The 22,438-nt window shown below is 45.2% G+C and overlaps 1 protein-coding gene across 8 annotated transcripts in view; it reads right to left on the bottom strand.

The window, feature by feature from the left end:
* The window catches only part of XYLB (xylulokinase), a 117,263-nt gene that overhangs the window by 73,636 nt on the left and 21,189 nt on the right, over positions 1-22,438 (bottom strand). For 6 of the 8 annotated variants that reach the window (XM_081163698.1, XM_081163696.1, XM_081163697.1 and 3 more), the window contains 7 exons: positions 13,920-14,149; positions 13,042-13,123; positions 12,670-12,710; positions 11,213-11,328; positions 10,657-10,772; positions 10,046-10,119; positions 8,103-8,199 (listed from right to left, as the gene is read on the bottom strand). In XM_081163698.1, the coding sequence (XP_081019824.1) occupies positions 8,103-8,199; positions 10,046-10,119; positions 10,657-10,772; positions 11,213-11,328; positions 12,670-12,710; positions 13,042-13,123; positions 13,920-14,149 (756 nt within the window). The remainder of the gene's footprint in view (positions 1-8,102; positions 8,200-10,045; positions 10,120-10,656; positions 10,773-11,212; positions 11,329-12,669; positions 12,711-13,041; positions 13,124-13,919; positions 14,150-22,438) is intronic. The other 2 variants (XM_081163701.1, XM_081163700.1) reach the window with 1 other exon arrangement.

Genomic DNA, 22,438 nt, shown 5'->3' with positions numbered 1-22,438 from the left:
TCCCTATCAAATCTTGCACTGGAAGCCACTATGATTGCCATTGCTATCAGTTGTGAGTTTTGAAGCGCTGCCAAATCAACAGCCCTAAAGAGTGATAAAGCAGAATCATTATCTATGGCTTGATGCCTCTCAAATGTCAAGAGCCCCCTGACAACTAATCTAGCAGCCCCGATTGCTTACACTTCAGGGTGTTGTTCAAATGTTGGTTCCATGAAACGAGATAAGAAGTCACTGTTGCGTTGGTTCCAGAGAATAAGAACGCAAAAGAGACCGAGATGTTATCCACTGTTGAAGCAGCTTCTGTTGACACAGCAAGAGTTTGCAGGCTTTTTTGAATTAGGTAAAGGTAAAGGGACCCCTGACCATTAGGTCCAGTCGTGGCCGACTCTGGGGTTGCCGCGCTCATCTCACTTTATTGGCTGAGGGAGCCGGCGTACAGCTTCCGGGTCATGTGGCCAGCATGACTAAGCCGCCTCTGGCGAACCAGAGCAACGCACGGAAACGCCGTTTACCTTCCCGCCAGAGCGGTACCTATTTATCTACTTGCACTTTGACGTGCTTTCGAACTGCTAGGTGGGCAGGAGCAGGGACAGAGCAATGGGAGCTCACCCCATCACGGGGATTCGAACTGCCGACCTTCTGATCAGCAAGCCCTAGGCTCTGTGGTTTAACCCACAGCACCACCCGCGTCCCTTTTTTGAATTACAGAGACATTTTTTTCCTCATGGACAGTGGAAAGGTAATGAAGTTTCCAACTGTCAAGGCTCTTGACTCGAAGCACAGTCACGGCAGAGGGCCGATCACCAAGACATCAGCCTTGGGAAGGCAAAGCAAGAGAGGCACTATGTGGATGGGCAAGCAGGCAGGCAGGCGAGAAGCCTACCTAGAAGCAGCTGGTTTAGTCTGTCAGCAGTTTTGCAGAGACTCATTACTCAGTTTTGCAGAGACTCATTACTCTGCCTTTGCAAACTGCAGTACCTCCTTCTGGCCACCTACACTGGTGGCGCACAAGTGCAATGTTCACCAAGCCAACAGCTCCCTCTTCCGGTACACTGCCAGAGTGGCACAGAGTGCAAGGCACTGAGGTGGATATGTCTGCCAGAGCCCTCCAATCAAGGCTCCCAGAGCCAGAAACAAGATGGTGGTGGTGATGCCAACCTTCAAATCCTAGTTACCTTCAGAGTTAGGTTAAGGACCAAATTCAATAGGCATATGTGTTAGCTGCTGAGCCATTCTTGGGCTCCACATATTTCTGGTCCAAAGGCCAAGCTTCTGTATCCTTGGGTCCATTGCCACTACTGTACTGTCACGCGAAATGAAGCCACAGGGCTGATCTCACCATGCACAGCTTTCACATGGGCTTTGCCCGCATTGCGCAATCATCCATTTTGGTGTCTGGTAGACAGCGAAGGCTCTTGGAAATCTCAGCTTTCTTTTCTTTCTTTTTCCCCAAAAACAACAACAATAAAGCAATTCTCTGGGCCTTATAACTTCCGAGATAAGCCTGGAAATATGTGGGCAGCATCTCACGGAAACTGAGAGGTAGGCTGAGCAAAATCGCAGTCAAGAGGTGGGTCTCCTGTGACGTGGATGTAAAAGCTCCACGACTCTTTGTCGGGACAAATAGAATAAATTATGCTGAACAAGCAAAAGACGACATATTTGCATAAGATATTCAGGGTGCAAAATTTTCTCAGCATAGATACTGGGTTGCCTGGGTGAGGGTTTTTTGTTTTTTTTAAAAAAAGTGAGCTCCCACAATGGATTGAGCTGCGAGAACTTTTGAAAAACTCAAGCACAGAGAAGACACAGGGCCACAGGCCATATATAGATACCAGGTTGCCTAATTGCAAAACTGAGACACTCATTTTGCAAAACGGGAGGCAGGGGGGGGCAATTAGTTTATGTGGGGAAAATGGGAAGTTGGGGGGAATGAAATACAAATTGTTCCCTTTACCACCACAGAGTGTATAAATTAAAAAGGGCTGTGTTTGCTTTTTTTCTTTCTTTGTCTTTCTTATTTTTTTTCTTTTTCTTTTATTCTTTCTTTGCTTCCCTCCCCTTAAGTCAACAACCTTTAACAGGATACAGGGCGTTCCTAGAGGATTTTCCTTGAAATTTGATTAAAACACATACAGAAGAAAACAGTAACTGAAAAAGACCTGTAAGTTCTATATCATGCCAGGAAACCTGAACTAAACTTTTGTCACATAGTCCAACAGGAGTCTTTGTACTATAAGGCAAGGCTGAGCCAGATAAAATTAATCTAATTGTTAAGATAAAACTGCCATGAGGTGGGATCGACTGCCCTCTCCTGGAGAGAGAGAACAAAATCAGGGTTTTTTTAGGTGAGCTTGTGAGAAACTGTGTGCAGTGTTTTTTGGATTCTATTCCTATAGCAATGAGTAATAATATTTAGATTTTAAAGCTGCACATGTCTGCTTGGAAGAAAGATACAGCAACCCTTGTCTGTCACCCTGCAATGTATATATCATTATGCAGCAGTTTTTGTATATGCTGTAAACCGCCCAGAGTGGCTGGGGAAACCCAACCAGATGAGCAGGGTATAAGCAATAAAATTATTATTATTATTATTATTATTATTATTATTATTATTATTACCTGCAACAAAACTCCTAAATATTTTTGTTTTTACTTCTTCAAACTTCAGGACTACCCCCAGATCTGCTAATGGCTTCCTCGCCTGCATAGGGGGTGCCATTTTGGCTACATTAGAAATGGCACTGATACCGGAGCACCAGAAATAGAAGGAATGCTTCTTCAGCACCAGAGATTAACTATTTCTGCTCGAGGCTCAGGCAGTCTTGGTGTTGCAGAGTGCCTTCCATCAGCTTTGCCTGGTGCCCTAGCTGCCCCCTCTCAGGGCAGGGATAACCTAACTTCTGTCGTCCAGGCTCTGCTAACCTCTAGGTTTGATTACTGCAACATGTCATACATAGGGCTGCCTCTGAAGATGGCTCGGAAAATTCAGCTAGTGCAGAATTCGGCAGCCCAGTTGCTCTCCCGGCAGAACTATCTGCCAATTTGTTTCCGGGCCCAGGTCAAAGTGCTGGTTTTGACCTATAAAGCCTTAAACGGCTGAGGACCGCAATACCTCAAAGACTGTCTCTCCCTGTATGAACCAACACAGACCCTGCAGTCATCATATGAGGTCCTTCTTTGTGTGCCTCCTCCGTGAGAAGTCCGGAGGGTGGCAACACAAGAAAAGGCCATTTCTGTGGTGGTTCTCCACTTGCTGAATGCTCTCCCTAGGGAGACTCACCTGGTACCTTTGATACATAGCATGATGTGCCAGACAAAACCATTCCTCGTCTCCCAGGCTTTTGGTAATTAAACAATCTATGGCCTTTTATACTGGAGGTGCGTGTTTATTGTTTTTGTTTGTTGCTTTGCTATGCATTTTTTGCATTTTCATACAGGCAACTCCCCATTTGCACGGGGGTTGCGTACCGGGCCATCTGCCCCCGCCCCATTCGCCCCCTTCCGGCGTCAAAAACGGTGTGCACATTGGCAGTCAGGAGTCAATCAAATGCATGTGAAATGGTCATTGCCTGTGTGGTAAACTTCCCTATGTTCCTCGGATGAAGAGTCGCATAGAAATTTAATAACTAATAATTATCATTATTATTAATATTAAGCATTTTAATAAAGGTAAAGGGACCCCTGACCAGTTGTGACTGACTCTGGGGTTGCGGCGCTCATCTCGCTTTATTGGCTGAAGGAACCGGCGTACAACTTCCAGGTCATGTGGCCAGCATGATTAAGCCGCTTCTGGCAAACCAGAGCAGCGCACAGAAACGCCATTTACCTTCCCACCGGAGTGGTACCTATTTATCTACTTGCGCTTCGATGTGCTTTCGAACTGCTAGGTTGGCAGGAGCAGGGACTGAGCAACGGGAGCTCACCCCGTGGCGGGGATTCGAACCGCCGACCTTCTGATCGGCAAGTCCTAGGCTTTGTGGTTTAACCCACAGCGCCACCCGCGTCCCTAAGCATTTTAATAACTCCCTGTAAATAAAACCCTTAAGAATTGGGGTTATAATACAGTGGTGCCCCGCAAGACGAATGCCTCGCAAGACAAAAAACGCGCAAGACGAAAGAGTTTTCCGTTTTTTGAGTCATTCCGCAAGACGAATTTCCCTATGGGCTTGCTTCGCAAGACGAAACGTCTTGCGAGTTCTTGCGAGTTTGTTTCCTTTTTCTTAATTAACGGATTAAGCCGTTAATAGCCGCTAAGCCACTAATAGCCGCTAAGCCGCTAATAGCCGTGCTTCGCAAGACGAAAAAACCGCAAGACGAAGAGACTCGCGGAACGGATTAATTTCGTCTTGCGAGGCACCACTGTATACCGTCACACCTTAGATCCTGAACGCTTTGGTACTTGGAGCTTCCCGCAAGTAATCGGAAGCCGTGCCTTAGTTTCTGAACGTTTTGGAAGTCGAACAGACTTCCAGAATGGATTCTGTTCGACTTCCGAGGTACGGCTGCACATTGATATCTCAGTTCAGCTGCAAGAATCAAGCATACAGCTAACACAGAAGAAGAAGGGGCTGCACCACTCACAGGCCTCTATGGCTAGGTCACTTCAGAAAAGCCGAATGAGGAGGGGGGCATCTGCAAGACTGGCTCCCCCACCATGCTGACTTCACTACCATACCCCGCTCCATCCCAGTACACTGCAGTGATTCAGCCAGAGGTATATCGGGTGAGCAGCGCAAGTCCACCCCACTGCCCGCTGCTGTAGCAACCATTTTTAAACTTGCAAAGCCTCTATGGATACAATCGACCGAGAATTCTCCCCTAAAATGAATAAGAGCAACGCAACATCAAAGCAGTTGTGTTCCTGTACCAGTCCCATTCATTTCCATCGGGCATGCTAAGGAGTACTTCATGGTGAATTGTGCCCTAAGTCCATTTCAGCAGATGCTGCCACAGAGAACAAAGAAAAGGCCTGAAGAAAGACCACTCCTTTCACTTTTTCTTTTTGCTATGCATTCACAAAGGAACCGCCAGTGACTGAACACAGATCTAAGGATAAAGACACAGTAAGAACGAGAATTTAGGAAAATATCAAACACACCAGTTTCACTTTTTAATGCTTGACGTTATACTATGTGATAGCAAGGCGCAGGCACGCATATAGTTTTATAAAAGCCAATATTTCATCTTAATTGCAAGAGACCTGGGCTTCATGCAAATCTATATGCACATTTTGGAGACGACAAACACCAAATTAGCAGATGTTTCCAGACTGGAGAGCAGGCTTGAAAACAAGCTCTCTTTCCAACAGAGCAACCTTGATTGTTTTCACAAAGGTATGATTTCAGGCAAACATGAAACGTGAGGCACAAGCATCACTTAACAGCAGGCGTTGCCACAACAGAAACTAGAGCACAGGAACTGAGCCTCTGTTTCCAGGACTCAAATACTAAATTATAAAGTGTGCTTTCCCCCAACTACAGTGTTATGTACTGAGTTGAATAGGATCCAAAATGCAGCAGTCTGATTGGTCCTAGAACAACAGGATGCAGAATGCAGCAGTCTGATTGGTCCGCAGGAGCCACCCAATCCAACTCTGGGTGGAAGTGAATCCTCAACCTGATTGGCCTACAGGAGAATCCCAGAATTAGCCAATCACGTGGGGCCCATTGTGTAAATAATGTATATAAAGCAGACATTTCGGGGGAACTTCCATTCCTCACTACTCTGAGCTGAATAAAGAGCATGAAATCCACACTCGACTCTGAGTATATTTCATACAGATATTAGAAGCAATAACAGCATGGATCGCTTTCCCGTAAAACTGCTTCCCCAATGGTGCCTACTGCTTAAAACATGGATTTCTCTGAAGGTGGAAAGATAAGATTTGAGGGAGGAGGCCTTTAGTCTAACCTTCTCCCCTAGCTTTCCATGTGCAGAGATGCGTAGCACCGGGGAGCATTTATTCATGCACTCCACTCGCACTCGCTACCAGCAGTCTAAACCAATACAATACGGTCCCAGAAGACCCAGACTATGTTCTTTTTTTCCTGCACTTTCAAATCTGCTCAGAAACATAACAGTTGTTTGTTACTTGCCCATAGCCATACAAAGAGTCAGTAGAAGACCCAAGGATCAATCAGCTCAGGGCACAGAGATGCCCTCGCCAGCTTGGCAGTGCAAGAGTGACTCCGACCCCTTTCCTTCTGGCAAGCACACAGCAAGAGCCCCCTGTGGAGTGCTGGGGCCATGTGGCACCATGTGGCACTGGCGAGAGCCAGTGTGGTGTAGTGGTTAAGAGCAGTGGACTTGTAATCTGGTGAACCGGGTTCGATTCCCCGCTCCTCCACATGCAGCTGCTGGGTGACCTTGGGCTAGTCACACTTCTCTGAAGTCTCCCAGTCTCACTCACCTCACAGAGTGTTTGTTGTGGGGGAGGAAGGGAAAGGAAATTGTTAGCCGCTTTGGGACTCCTTAGGGTAGGGATAAAGCGGGATATCAAATCCAAACTACTCTTTGACTTTGTCCGAGGGAAGGGAACCAGAGGCTCGCCTTGGGGGACAGGCCAGTGTTGTCCACAGGCGGCGGTGGCAGCCTTAGAAATTGCCCCAGAACCAGGATCAAGAGGAAGGAGATGCAGAAGCCACTCTTGTTGCTCCTGCCCAACCTCAAGACCAGCAGATCTAGCAAGGCCAACAGTTCTGATGGGCCCTTCAAGTGGTGGCGGCAGCCCAAACGAAACCAGCAGTCCAATCAGAACAAGCCAGCGATCCTGAGCAGCTCCACCAATCCCTGCAGCCGCTGTACAGCTGGTGGCATCCTTGCCAAAGTTAGTTGCCGCTGGTAGCAAGGCTGCAGCTGCCCAAGTGGCAACTGCTGGAGCTTCTCTGGGGACAGAGTGGTTTGCCGCTGCCAAAGCAGGCAAGCTCCGCCAATGTAATCAGCTCTGGTGGCTTATAGGCTCAGCTCAACCTCAGCCTCCTGTTAGACTTCCATGGCTCCCCCTTGCCTCCTCCGAACGATGCCCAAATCAAGGGAATGAAGGCGCACATTCCAGATGGCTCTGGAAGGCTTGAAGCAGCCAAAACGTTTAGACATCAAGCGCATAGTGATTTCCTACTTTTGGTTCAGCTCCTGCAACAAAGCACCCTTCCTTTCACTGGCAAGCCGGGTGTGGCGTTTGCCTCCTAGGATGGGTCATAAGGAAAGGGTTAAAATGAGTGTGATGTGATTGGCCAGTGAGAATGCAAGGGGGGAATAAAAGTTAGAGTGGGAGGTTTTGAAAGTCAGTTGAGTTGGGTTGAGGTTTGGGAGTTGAAGAAGGAAGAGGGAGGAATAGGCAGTGGGTTGGTAGAGTTGTATTGTGAGAGAGTGAGAGGAATTGTTAGGTGGAGTCAGATAGATAGTTGGAATAATCAGTTTGGAGTTGTTAGGAACTAAGAATAAGAAACTGACAAGAGAAAAATCAACTGAAACCATAAGCTTGTTCCTGCATTTAAAAATAAACTTGATTATTTGTTTATGTTAACAACTGACTGGACTCCGTGTGTCCCCGTGAGATATGGGCTGTGGCAGCGGAAAAAGCAATCGCAGTGGTGGCACAGGGTCAAGAGACCGTCAAACGTCCGGGGGCCCTGTGTGTGATCGCCACACCGGGACTTAGCGCAATGCACAAAGAGCCAGAATGTAGCCATCAGTCGCCCACAACTTTCAGGGACACCGATGCAATCCCACAATATGGCGGGGAAGACTAAAAGAAAGAAGGCCACCCAAACGACACTTTCAACCGTCTGTAAATCCAAGCAATCCACTTTTTCCATTTCAGCACCCCTTCTCTCAGGCAGGATAGTTCATTTCAGATCCAGTGTTTAGAAAAGGAAAAACTCTGAGGAAGCTTTCTCTAGCCTACACTCAAACTATTGACCCACGGGGACCCTTCAGCATGGCGGTACTCCTCAGAACTGGGCAGTTGTGCTCTTTTTTATCCAGATCGGCCTGGGGGGGGGGCAAATGCAGGAATGTGCACCCAACTATTCAAACAGGACTTATCAGCTTAATGCAGCATTCTTTTAGCTCTCTTGTCATGCCATCGAAACACTCACGGATTGTATATCCCAGCTTTTCAGCATGAATCCTTTTGGCCATGAACTGCCCTTCAATCAAGGCCCGTATCTCCAGTTCCTTGGGAAATGTTGAGACCTGTAAAGAAAGAAAAACAGATTTATATCCATGCGTCCAATGCAGTAAGAGAGGCTACTTTAAAACCATGCACACCAAATGCCCGGTTTATGATACGTCAAAGTTGCCTTTGCCTTCTGAGTCTGTACTTAGTCAGAGCTACTTTGCCTTCCCGCAGCATCATGACAACCCCAATTCAGCACATAATCTTGTCCTAGCTGACATTCCTCAATCCTGAAATCAAGGCTTGATGAAGTATTTGCAGCGCAACTGCTAACTTTGTTTCTGTATTTTCTCCTTCATATGTAAAGGACGTTTTGAAGCTTGCTTACAGAACATTTTTGTTGGAGGGGTGGAGTGCAGAAAGCAGTAAAGGTAAAGGTAAAGGGACCCCTGACCATTAGGTCCAGTCGTGTCCAACTCTGGGGTTGCAGCGCTCATCTCACTTTACTGGCCGAGGGAGCCAGCGTGTGTCCGCAGACAGCTTCCGGGTCCTGTGGCCAGCATGACTAAGCCGCTTCTGGCGAACCAGAGCAGCACACGGAAACGCCGTTTATCTTCCCGCCAGAGCAGTACCTATTTATCTACTTGCACTTTGACGTGCTTTCAAACTGATAGGTTGGCAGGAGCTGGGACCGAGCAATGGGAGATCACCCCGTCGCAGGGATTCGAACCGCCGACCTTCCGATCGGCAAGTCCTAGGCTCTGTGGTTTAACCCACAGTGCCACCCGCGTCCCGCAGAAAGCAGAGCCACAGATAAATTCACCAGCAGAAATTTGTCTTCCTGCTGCCTGATTAAAACTAACCCTGCGATGCTGTCACTTCCCTTCGTAACAGTGAAATCTTTTGCCTCTCTACCCAGAAGCAAGCTCCAATGAGTTCAGTGGGGGCTTACTCCCAGGTAAGTGTGCTTGGGATTGCAGCCTAATTCAGTGAGGTGTGGAATCTTTTTTTCTCTGTCCCATGGACACTGTTTAAAAAGGAAGCTTGTATCACAAATATTGACAAACTCCCCCATGGACCGGCACATTGTTTTGTTTTATTGCACTGATGGCTGCAGACCAAAGTTCACACACTAGGAAGCAAGTGGATGTGGTGGGACTTCCTCCCAAGGATCACTGCTAGAAAACAAGTGTTTAAAGTGCTTTGTAACCTTTATTTATATTTGTGACAAGCATGTGAGGTTCGGCTGTGGTTACTATCTCTCGTTTTAAAAATGGAAAGCTGTGGTACAGACAAGAGTATCTAGCCCAAAGCCATTGCTATTGAAATCAGGGGCTGAGGAGGGATTTGATTCAAAATATCCCAGGGACGTGGGTGGAGCTGTGGTCTAAACCACAGAACCTAGGGCTTGTCAATCAGAAGGTCAGCAGTTCGAATCCCCGCGACAAGGTGAGCTCCCGTTGCTCGGTCCCTGCTCCTACCAACCTAATAGTTTGAAAGCACATCAAGTGCAAGTAGATAAATAGGTACCGCTCTGGCGGGAAGGTAAACGGCGTTTTTGTGCGCTGCTCTGGTTCGCCAGAAGCGGCTTAGTCATGCTGGCCACATGACCCGGAAGCTGTCTGCAGACAAACGCCAGCTCCCTTGGCCTATAGAGCGAGATGAGCATGCAACCCCAGAGTCATCCGCGACTGGACCTAACGGTCAGGGGTACCTTGACCTGGACAAACTTGACGTGCCATACATTCTAGGGAAGTGAAAAGCTTGATATCTGTTTTGGTTGCTATTGCCTGGTTATGAATTTTGGAGCATGCAAAGTTGTGACACGTGTTGAGGAAGGGTTTGTATGTCGAAGTGTTGCCCAGGCTGGAATTCAATTATGCTTCAAGTAACCCTTAAAAAAAGATGTGAGGCTGATCTTACTCTGTTGTTGTGTGTGTTGAATCGGTGAATTCCCACGGTCTCCGGTATAATCTCCATCACATCAAAATAAAAGCCTAAATGGAAAGTTAAAAATATTACCACATTTGTGTTTTGTAACAACAATCTTTAACTTAAATATATATATATTATGACAACAATAAGCAGCAGAATGATTTACACTTTGTGTTTGGGCATTACATGTTCAAGCCTTTACATGTTGCTTCCTCTCTTCCTTCCTTCTTCCCCCTCCCTCCTCCCCTCATATGTTCTGTTTAAATAGGTATTTCTTGGTTTCTGGTAAACCACGGTCTTCCATTGCATCTTAACCAGCAAACAACGGCATGCACTTGTCCTGGAACCCACAGTTATAAACCAGAGTTTGACTGTGACTTGTAAGGGAAGAATCACTGCCTTTTTCTGACGGTGATTTCTATGTCTCTTCCAGTGGCTACTGGTAGTCTGCTGAAGCCAGTGTGTCTGATGGCAGTTAACAGAAGATTGTGTTGTTCTTCTGGTAGATGAGGAGGTCATTGATGCACAAGAGGCCAGTGGAGCAGATGCTAAAGCATCTAATCAAACCTTGATACTTCCCTCTCTTCAAAGACACATACCCACATTTCCATCATTTCCAACAGCCGTAGACAAAAGCGCTTTGGAAAATTCCTCCCATGAGCCAGAGGCATGCTCATCTCGAATCTTCTCTCTCATCAAAGAACCATTCTTATAACTAAAGTAAATTATAAAGCTAAAGTTATAAAATGCCAGTCGAATCTCGCAACAGATCCGATCAAAATTTGAAAGTTACATCATCGTTTTGTTGGGGGTCTGGAAATCATAGCACAACGCAAGTCTTCTGAAATGGAAATCCTATGTAACTCAGTCCTGTTGAAGCTGGTAGGACTTACTTTTTGCATGTCTGACCTACCAATTAAAAGAAATCTGTCTGAAAAGGCTTGTGGGCTTGTGGAATCAAGAGATGCTGTCAGGCCCATAAGATCCAATTGTGTAACCAAAGCTTATTTTAGCTGGGGACACACCTCGTAAAAAAGAGATCACTGGACCTACTCCAGTGCTCAAATAGAGTAGACAGGACTATAGGAAACAGGCCACTGGCCCAACTCCAAATAAACACAGTATTCATATGTGAAACAATATAAACTTTGTTACCACAGCATGGCCATGTAGGCTTGTGAATCAACCGGACTGCAGAGGATGTGACCTTCTAAAGCAGGTTTTGGCTCTTTAATCCAGAGAAACAATGTATCACTAGTGCCAAGGCTAATCTGCGAGAGGAAATAATTGAGGTGTTAGTGCACAACGTGCATGAAAAGCAATGCAGAAATTAAATTAAACCCATTTGTTTGTAGTACTAATTATCTTTGAATTACACATTAAGGCAATTGCATTCTTGAGGTATCAGCTTGGCTTGTCACCTTTGCGTGAAGCATAGTGCAGAAGGAAGTGAAAGGAAATCTATGGATTTATTAGGGTAAATTCTCACACATGCATAATCGTCACTGAACAACTGTGACATACAGTGATGACTTGCGTGCGTGAAACAGCCGCCACAGAATCCCAAGCCTTCCTAGCACCCGACTTCACTCCAAGCCATACCTTTTAACAAAGCTTGTTTATGCATTCAGGCAGAGAGTCGTTTCACTAGGTTGGTTAATCAACTTTCTTTCTACATCATCTCAATCCATTCCGAAAACCTTCTCAACAGAAATGGAATCTATCTCAGACCAGCAAAGGGTAATCAATGCACATGTGCTATGCTTTTTAGGGCACACAATCCAGTCAAAATTAAGCATTTTAAGCACCACTGATCTTAATGGGGAAATATTTAAGGACATGCATAACAGGATTCCCATGCTTTTTAAAATTCAGAGGTAAATCCCACTGCGTAAGGATTTACCTCAAGACCACATAACACCGGTCTTGAAAGACCTACATTGGCTCCCAGTATGTTTCCGAGCACAATTCAAAGTGTTGGTGCTGACTTTTAAAGCCCTAAACAGCCTTGGTCCTATATACCTGAAGGAGCGTCTCCACCCCCATCATCCAGCCCGGACACTGAGGTCCAGTACTGAGGGCCTTCTGGTGGTTCCCTCACTGCAAGAAGGAAAGTTACAGGGAACCAGGCAGAGGGCCTTTTTGGTAGTGGCGCCCACCCTGTGGAATGCCCTCCCATCAGATGTCAAAGAAATTAACAACTATCCGACTTTTAGAAGACATCTGAAAGCAGTCCTGTTTAGGGAAGCTTTTAATATCTGATGGATTATTGTATTTTTATGTTTTGCTGGAAGCCGCCCAGAGTGGCTGGAGAAACCCAGCCAGATGGGCAGGTATAAATAATATATTATTATTATTATTATTATTATTATTATTATTATTATTATTATTATTATTATTACATTCCATGGATCTTATTCCCAAGTAACTATAATAAGGATTGTAGCCTTATCTTCCACTTAAATCAACAGAACCTGAAGGTGATATTTCAAATGTATTTTCAAAATATGTCGAACACCAAAATGTATAATGTAGAACTGCTGCTCAAGGGAACTACCCCATACAGCACTGGGTTAGCGGTATGAGCAAAGCATGAATACATCAACACTTACTGCAATGTCCCCTTCTCTAAGTCTCATTGCTGCCATGGATGCTGAAAATGCAAGCAAGAGAGTCCTGTGAAATTATGAGATCAGCCTTTGTATCAGATACTAGGACATCCTGCACAATAGATACAACTGAATAGATAGGCGCACCTTAATTCCATCAAAATAAATGGGACTGAAGCTGTTAATTGTGCAACTAAGTCCCATTGTTCTTCATAAGACTTAACTTCACCTTTCTTTTTCTGGATGGCTGCAATCCAGGCACAGAAACCATTGCAGCCTCTTTAGAATAATCATAAGGGACCTAGAAAAAATTAGACAAGGGATAGAATCATGGAGAGACTCAGAATTCTACCAAGCAAATGTTGACTTTCTTACCTGGATTGTCTCCAGTAAATGCGATGACTTTACAGCCAGAATTAAACCCAAAGCGCTGGGCGTGGGAGGGTGAAACACAACCCTAAAATGGGGGGGAAGAGTACAATATGAAAGGTTTTTGGTTTAAGAGCACCGTAACCCTTTTCCATCAAGCATATGACACTTTAAGAAAAACATCTAGCTTCCTCTACAGAAGACCCACAAAAGTCTAAGAGAGAGCTGCAAAAGATAAATCCAGCAGCCACAGTCTACTATTTTGTTACAGAGAGACTCAAAATTCTACCAGCATTTTTTTTTTAACCTAACGTTTTTGCAGTACACTCGCAAGTACCTGTTCCTGAAATAATCTGCCCCATCAGTTTCAAGCAAGAGCAAGTAGCCATTTAAAGTCCGATGGCAGACTCTCTTTCACTCTAAAACAGCGTTCGCAATACCTGTAGATCACATAACATATACAACCAAATTTTGCAGCTATCGGTTAATTTCTTAGATCCCTTCCAACAATCGAGGTCCCAGGGGTCTTTGGCGGGGGGGGGGGGAGCCACAGTAATTTAAACCAGTTTAAATTTGCAGTCCATTGAAAATACAGTGGTAGCTCAGGTTACATGCGCTTCAGGTTACAGATTCCGCTAGCCCAGAAACAGTGCTTCAGGTTAAGAACTTTGCTTCAGGATGAGAACAGAAATCGTGCTCCGGCGGCGCAGCAGCAGCAGGAGGCCCCATTAGCTAAAGTGGTGCTTTAGGTTAAGAACAGTTTCAGGTTAAGTACGGACCTCCGGAATGAATTAAGTACTTAACCCGAGGTACCACTGTACAAATAAGTGTAGGAGACACAGGCCTTAATCCTCCACTCTCATGTTTGTCACAGCAGTACATACCAGTACTTTGCTAGATGGTACAGGATGGCCCAACTTTTTCCCTAATCCAGGTGCACAAGCATCAAGACAGGCCGGACTCCATACTTTCTCATGGATTTGCAGTAAGTTCATGCCAGAACCTGGGAAGGGAAGCAGCTGTTTTTTTCTCCAGCAGCCAAAAGTGCGGGTGCCACTACTGTGAAGCCTCTGCACCCTGCAGATCTCAGCTGACTGGACAAGGGGGAGCTCCCCTGGTGATCAAGCAAACAAAACGTCATTCCCATTCCCCACAGGCTCACAATATATACCAGATAGACAAACTGGGGGTGTGTGTGTGGAGAATTTGACTTGAAAGTAGTCAGCTGGAAGTGGTGCAGCAAGTAAACAGAGGCAAGGGCAGTTCAGAAAGAGATTTGCATCTTGAAGAGAGCATACCTGCCACCTCAAACCTTCCACAGATTAAACATTTGTTCATTTGTAACACATCTATGCTCAGGCCAATGGTCACGCCCTGAGCACATTGCAATGATTCCCTTTGTAATAGCTTGTCCCACACTTGCTTCTGAAAGAAGAGGGCATTTGAAAACTTAATAAAGGTAAAGGGACCCCTGACCATTAGGTCCAGTCGTGACCGACTCTGGGGTTGTGGCGCTCATCTCGCTTTATTGACTGAGGGAGCCGGCGTACAGCTTCCGGGTCATGTGGCTAGCATGACTAAGCCACCTCTGGCGAAGCAGAGCAGCACACGGAAACACCGTTTACCTTCCCACCAGAGCGGTACCTATTTATCTATTTGCACTCAATGTGCTTTTGAACTGCTAGGTTGGCAGGAGCAAGGACCGAGCAACGGGAGCTCACCCCGTTGTGGGGATTCGAACTGCCGACCTTCTGATCAGCAAGCCCTAGGCTCTGTGGTTTAACCCACAGCGCCACCCGCGTCCCTTAATAGCCGACGTTTAAAACACTAAAAAGAATGTTTATGAACACTCAGTATGAAAACAGGCCTGTGGTTACACTTGGTACAGAGCAGCTGAAACTCAGAAAGTCGCAGCATCGCCCCAGAAAAGGCCATCTCTCGCACCCATCCTCGAAATCTCCCCATGCATCACTGGAGACCTAGGAGGAGCAAGGTCCTTTCTGTGGTGATGCCACAATTCTGGAATGTTCTTCCCACTGAAATCTGTCAGGCTCCCTCTTTCTGTTTCTTTTGCCAGAAACTAAAGACACATATTTCAACAAGCTTTTAATGTGTAACACCTAGTTTTATTGATGCCAGTTTTAATGAGTAACATCTTTTATTCTCGTCGCTGTGAGTTTTTTTAAGTGTTGGTTGTATCGTATGTTCCCTATCATCACTTACAGTAATTATTCATTGTACTGAGATATATATGAATTACAATTATTATCATCATCCTCATCAGGGCATTTAGCAGCGTTCACTATCTAGACAGGTTGTGGAGGTAAGGATGTAACTATAGCTGAGCATTCAAACAGCATTTTCAGGTGCATGCATTAACACGAGGATCTTCTGTAGTATTTTGGCCCTTCTGGCTTGCCATACCAAGAGCCAACTGAGCCAACGTTCAGAAGCTATGCTTTCAGTTTCAGTTCTGCATTACAAGCTACAACCTGCTGTGTGGTTTTCTCCACCGCAAACCCTTTTGTATTAAAGATGCTTTTGTTATGCATCTTTTCTGGGAATATTTTTTGCATAATTTCCATATGACATTTTACTGTTTACTAAGCATCCACCTTGAGATGTTTGCACAAAGTTTGCACAAAGATTGTTGTACAATGTCACTGTTTGCTGAGCATTCATTCTGATTTGTTTGCAGATATTATATGACATCACCCAGTGACACCGCCATCTCATTTTCCTGTGTGTACTTTCACTGAATCATAGAATTGTAGAGTTGGAAGGCACCCTGAGGGAATGTCAATTAAAGCATGCGTGGCAGATCAAGGGAGTCTATTCCACTGTCAAACAGCTCTTACACTCAGAAAGTTCTTCGTGATCGACAAAAATTCTGACCTGTGGTGGTGGTGCTTTTTTTTTTTTAGAGCAGGTTTGTCACAAAAGAGCACCAAATTCACTTGATATTGCACAACGTAAATTTGTCAGCTTATGATCAGATCATATCCACAAAAAAGTGACAGTCTGGAAGCAGCCCCAGGAAGCAAGATGTGTCCACCACCCACTGAGATACCTTGTGTGCATGCTAACAAAAAGATGTAAGGCGGCAACCAAACATCTTCCCAAAAGACAAAACGGGTAGTGGTTTTCCAGCAATTTGGAGTAGAGGCTAGCACAGGCGTACCCAAACTCAGCCGTCCAGATGTTTTGGGACTACAACTCCCATCATCCCTAGCTAACAGGACCAGTGGTCAGAGATGATGGGAATTGCAGTCCCAAAACAGCTGGAGGGTCGAGTTTGGGGGTGCCTGGGCTAGCAGCACCCTGAGCAGCTCACTTCATACATGGCAGAGAAGAGTCAAGTGTTCTCTCTTGCTTTTGTGCCTTTTCTCTTCCTGTCTTTTTAAAAACAGTGCAAATCCACCTCTTGCACTTCTGTCAATGCTCTCTCTTTTCTCTCCCTACTTTGCTTTACTTCCTTTTTCAGCTTCAATTAAGTTATTCTCTCTTTCTCTCTTGTCTCACCCAGCTATTGGCAAGCTTTTCCTTTTAGGTGTTTCTATGTTCTGATCTCTTCCAAGGTGTAGAGGGAAAGCTAGTAGGACTGTGATTCCCTGAGGCTCATTTCCATCCCACTCTCATCCCTTCCTCTCTTTCTCTCCCTCTCTCTTTATAAATAGAGAGGCACTAAATCTGCTCTTCTTCTGGGACCCTGCCAGTTCTCCAGTTGCTACTGGAGGAAGAAGACATTGAAGCATGCTGCCAATTGGCATGAGGCTGAACTGGCTCCCTTGCCGCGGACCAGGAAGCAATTAGTGGGCTGGCATCGTTCCATGGGCACTCGCTTTAGTTGAAAACCAGGACTTGAAGAACACACGGTTATGAACACCAGACCAGAGAGGTGCCACAGAGGTACCAGTTATTTCACAGAAGCTATACTCTCGCATCTGAGCCTGTTGTTGTTGTTGTTTAGTCGTGTCCGACTCTTCATGGCCCCATGGACCAGAGCACGCCAGGCACTCCTGTCTTCCACTGCCTCCCACAGTTTGGTCAAACTCATGCTGGTAGCTTCGAGAACATTGTCCAACCATCTCATCCTCTGTCGTCCCCTTCTCCTTGTGCCCTCCATCTTTCCCAGCATCAGGGTCTTTTCCAGGGAGTCTTCTCTTCTCATGAGGTGGCCAAAGTATTGGAGCCTCAGCTTCACGATCTGTCCTTCCAGTGAGCACTCAGGGCTGATTTCCTTAAGAATGGATAGGTTTGATCTTCTTGCAGTCCATGGGACTCTCAAGAGTCTCCTCCAGCACCATAATTCAAAAGCATCAATTCTTCGGCGATCAGCCTTCTTTACGGTCCAGCTCTCACTTCCATACATCACTACTGGGAAAACCATAGCTTTACCTTTACGGACCTGAGCCTAGGCCACTCCAGTTTAGTGAAAAACATCCAACATTGAAAATCCGTTATCTAACATCACCTAAATGATACCAGGTGCAGCACACAGTTTAAAATCAATGAGGCCAGACTTTAGGCTTGCATGATCTTCTTTATTCACTAGTACCCTGATACCAACCAACAGGAACCAAATACGATACATCGCCTGGGCCTACTCACATCTATCCAGCACTCTGATGCCGAAACTAGTTATCTCTCTTGCCTTCTCCTTCAAAACTATTAATGGCCTTGCCTTTTCTTTCTTTAACTCTTTGGGCTTATTTCCACATCCCATTCTTGAATTTCCAACCCCCAATTCTTTTTCTTTTGTTAAAGGTACGGTAAGTTTAAATAGTAACAGAAGGGGAAACATGCAGACAATATTCTATCCATGCAGTTTCAGTTGCTCAGATGGAAGTCAAGTTGCTCCTATATTCCTGTGTTCTAGCTTCTGAATGCAAAAGGGAAGCAACTGGAAAGCTTGTTACATATTGAAAATCAAAATTATTTCACCCATTAGAAAACTTTGTAAACATATTCAACTATTTGTGCTTAGGTTTTGTTGCTCAGTGTACCCTTCCCTCTACAAAATGATTTTATGGGTGTGAACCAGACACATATTCTGTTCACTTTAGGTTGCTGCTATTGTTTCCATTTCTATTTGGTGGTGGGTGGTGGGGTTAATTTAAAAAAAAACACTGTAAAGATTTGCCATTTGCATAAAGGCCAAGAATTGGCAGATTAATGTATTCAATGAGCAACTGCAGTTTTAAAGCAACATATGGCGATTTTCAGATGAAATCCCTGACTTTTCTGAACCCTGAGAAACATTTAATCAGAACTCTCTTGTGCCACTTTGCAAAAGGGCAAGATAGCTCCAATCTTTAAACTCCATCTGTGCATGATTCTCTAATCTCCTCTGTACAAAGCACATCGTCTAAACCAACGAAACCAGTAAAACCAGTCCACTAATGCTTGCATTGCAGACCTAAGATTATTTATTCAGTATGCCCAGTAATTGAATACATCTCAACAGTGCTTGTAACCCCATGAACTATACAGCTAGCTGGATGGTAAAATAAACCATCAGCCAAAGAAAATTAGGTTCCGTCATCTGGATTGCAAAACTATCCATAGATCAACTTTCCCAGCCTCTTCATCCAGAATTAATGACTTCAAATAATGACGACTGTCCAGTAAATCATGACCCATTAACACACTTTGGTATGTATTGTCAGTGTTTTCAGCCCAGAGAATGAGAAAGGCGATGCACTCTATGTTGGGCTACTATTGAGGTTGGTCTGGATGTGGCTACTCCTTTTCTGTGGAACTGTACTTTCCAGAAACAATTGAAGACATTTTTGTTCGTTTCCCACTAGTGCTAGATGAAAAGGTGTTCATTTTGTGTTATGTGTAAATCTATACGGCTGCTATTGCTGCTGTTCTTAAGGATGCTTCTGTAAATTGCTTTGGGAGCTATACGTGGAAAGTGATTCACAAATTAATTAACAACAGCACAGGAGATACCTTTTATCGGACCAATGTTTGTTAATAAGCATTTTATACTGTAAACCGCCTTGTGTTCTTCAGATGAAGCTAGGCAAAGAAATAGTAATAGTAATAATAATGATAATTACTACTACTACTACTACTACAGCTTACAAAGTGCTACCAGGTTGCAACCTGGAGAGTATACATTTCCATATCCCAATAAAAAGATGAAGCAACTGTGGCTGCTACATCATATTCCCCACACCCACACCCCAATCTTGCAACCCTGACATATAAGGCCCTACACAGCTCAGCACCAGGTTATTTAGGAGACTACCATATCCTTTAGCTCAGGGGTCAGCAACCTTTTTCAGCGTGGGCCGGTCCACCGTCCCTCAGACCATCAGACCTTCTGGGGGGGTGGACTATATTTTTTTTGGGGGGGTGAATGAATTCCTATGCCCCACAAATAACCCAGAGATGCATTTTAAATAAAAGCACACATTCTACTCATGTAAAAACACGCTGATTCCTGGACCGTCCGTGGGCCGGATTGAGAAGGCGATTGGGCCACATCCGGCCCACAGGCCTTAGGTTGCCTACCCCTGCTTTAGATACCCAATAGATTGCTGTGGTCTGCAGAAGAGCTTCTCCTGCAAGTTCCCAAAATCTCGGAATCTTACTTTACATCAACTCAGAGCAGGGCTTTTAGCGTGGCCTGCTCCAGTTCTGTTGAATAACTTTCCTGTCAAGATATGCCTGGCGTCCACTATCTGAACTTTCTGGAAACCACTGAAGACTTTTTTTGTTCTGAAAGGCTTTTCCCCCCAGCTGGGTAAATGGGACTTTGTCATGATGGGATTTTACAGGCAACTGTGTGAAGAATTATTATTATTATTATTATTATTATTATTATTATTATTATTATTATTAGAAGTCCTCTTTGATCCCGAGTTGGAGGAACATCCAGGTGGAATTGCATTTTTAAAATTCGAAAGAACTTGAGCACAAGGTTATCTTGCTTGCTGAAAGCAATGAGACCACACCTCGGTGGGACTATACCCATGGAGTATGGAAGCTTGCTTGCGCCCATTCAGAAAGGACTGGTGAGGATTTTGCCCACGCATTGTTCTGTTTTACAATCTGCTGTTATCTATACAGAGCAATATTGCTTGAGAGAGAGAGGAAGAGAAAGAAAGAGACATTCATTAAGCAGCAATGTAAAGAACGGTGCTACCCCATAGATCCACATCAAGTGCATTCAATCACTTACAGTTCTTTGGTTTACTACTCTGAATAGATACAAAGCTAGCAATGAATAGCAGCGCTCTCTCTCTCTCTCAGGTCGTGGTTCAATGACAAATGCAAAGAGGCGGCAATGCTTAGATGAAAAGTGGGGTCAATATGGGGATGAATGGAGAGGCTCACTAAGTGGTTACAGCAGCTCACTTCAAAGCTCAAAGTGGCCAAGCAACACAAATGACATTTTTAGGGAATATACAAACGTTGGCACAGTATTAACCGGGTACGCAAAAACATCTTTCCAAAATGCACAAAGAAGTTCAAGGCTGACAAAGAAATCATCCTCATTTGTCCTTTACGCTACAAAGATTGACGCTACACAGCTCTTTTCTCTGGAACTGCCATCTTCTCAAGATTGTTGACTTCCAGTGCTTTATGTATCGCCCTCCTGGTTTTTTCCAGATCAGCTCAGATTTCTGGCAATTTTTGTCCTAAAATGCTATTGCAGCTCCAGCCTCTCTAGTACGAACAGACAAAGTAATGTTAAGGCCCTCGTGCCTTTACACCCTTCCTCTTTGCAGGCTCTGGCCATTTTATTACCTCCTGTTGATACTGGCTGAGGAATCAGTAAGTAACCTTTGAACAATCTTTCTTAGGATTGCCCCATGTCAGTTTCTATTCCTTCAGGGGACGATGGGAGTCTTTAATTACAGTCGTACCTTGGCTTTCGGACAGCTTAGTTCATGAACAACTCAGACCTTGAATGTCGCTGTTAGGTGTGTGCCGGTGTGGTTGCTCAAGAGTGAACAGGCAAGAACCCAATGGTCTTTTCAAGGCTTTATTATCGGTGTTATGTATTGAAGTTCTCACCCTGGCCACCAGGAGTATCATGTATATAGTTTTCACTCAGGTCCACGTCAGTTACTTTAGGCGGGAAACCCTGGGTTGTTGTTGCTATAATGTTGACAGCCGGTTGCCTATAAAAGCAGGTCGGCTGAGCTGTTTGCTGTTCAGTTCTGTTCCAGCTTACAAATAAAGAGCTGCTTTGAAGAATCGCTGTGACGTCTGATATGTTCACCCACAACTTAACACTGGCGACGAAGGTGGGATTGATGGACATCATAGCACAGCCAGACGCGGCCACCCTCTGAAATGAGCTGAATCACGGAGCTGAAACACTGAGCGAAATCACAGAGCAGAACCAATTCAGAGCTGACCATTCTGGCTAGAGCACTGTGTTCCATCCATCGCCCTCCACGTCGGCATCGGAATCATGGCTTCACTCGTGCCTCTACCACCGTTTGCCCCAGCCTCTGAATCATGGGACTCCTACCTCGCTCGGTTCAACTGCTACCTCCAAGCTGACAAGTAGAGCCTCTTCCTCACCCTTTGTGGCCCCAAAGTGTTTATGACGGCCCGAGCATTGGTTGCGCCTCTAGCAATCCAGGCAGAGCCGTGGGACATGATTCAAGAGAAGCGCTGCAACCACTACGCACCAAAGCCGTACAAGATTGCATCTCCTCGCCAAGCCAGACCTCACCTCATGCTGCAGAAAGCCACTGAGGAGGCTGTGGCCTCAGAAGCTGCTGAACTCTCCGCCCAGGGAATCCGCAAGGCCAGTAGCCCATATTTAAAAGACTATGTTCACTGGACAAACTGTACATGTAAAGCTGTATGGTGAATAGGGTTAATAAATATGCTTATGTGCCTTACTGAAAACAATAAGGGTATTGCTGTATGTAATGGAACCACTATGACTGTAACTAATGCCTTATCTTGGTAGGGAGGGGTGTTATGTATTGAAGTTCTCACCCTGGCCACCAGGAGTATCATGTATGTAGTTTTCACTCAGGTCCCCGTCAGTTACTTTAGGCGGGAAACCCTGGGTTGTTGTTGCTACAATGTTGACAGCCGGTTGCCTATAAAAGCAGGCCGGCTGAGCTGTTTGCTGTTCAGTTCTGTTCTAGCTTACAAATAAAGAGCTGCTTTGAAGAATCGCTGTGTCGTCTGATATGTTCACCCACAACTTAACAATCGGTACAAAAACATTCACAGTGCAGAACGTCTCAATTCCCTGTCTTGCTCAGTCACTAGAAGAATCTGGGAGTGGGCAGTCCTTTAACTTTCTCCAGCAAAGTAGTCTTTTGACCCCCATCCTACGCCTCCCCTCTCTATAATATAGAGGCGGAGGAAGTGCTGCTTCTCACAATCTTTGGAGGCTCCCTGTAACCCAACTGCC

Source organism: Podarcis bocagei (genome assembly GCF_964188305.1).
Source record: "Podarcis bocagei genome assembly, chromosome: 12".
NCBI classification, from domain to species: Eukaryota; Metazoa; Chordata; class Lepidosauria; order Squamata; family Lacertidae; genus Podarcis; species Podarcis bocagei.
The sequence above is the reverse complement of the archived record's forward strand: the minus strand, read 5'-3'. Positions and strand labels throughout refer to the sequence as shown.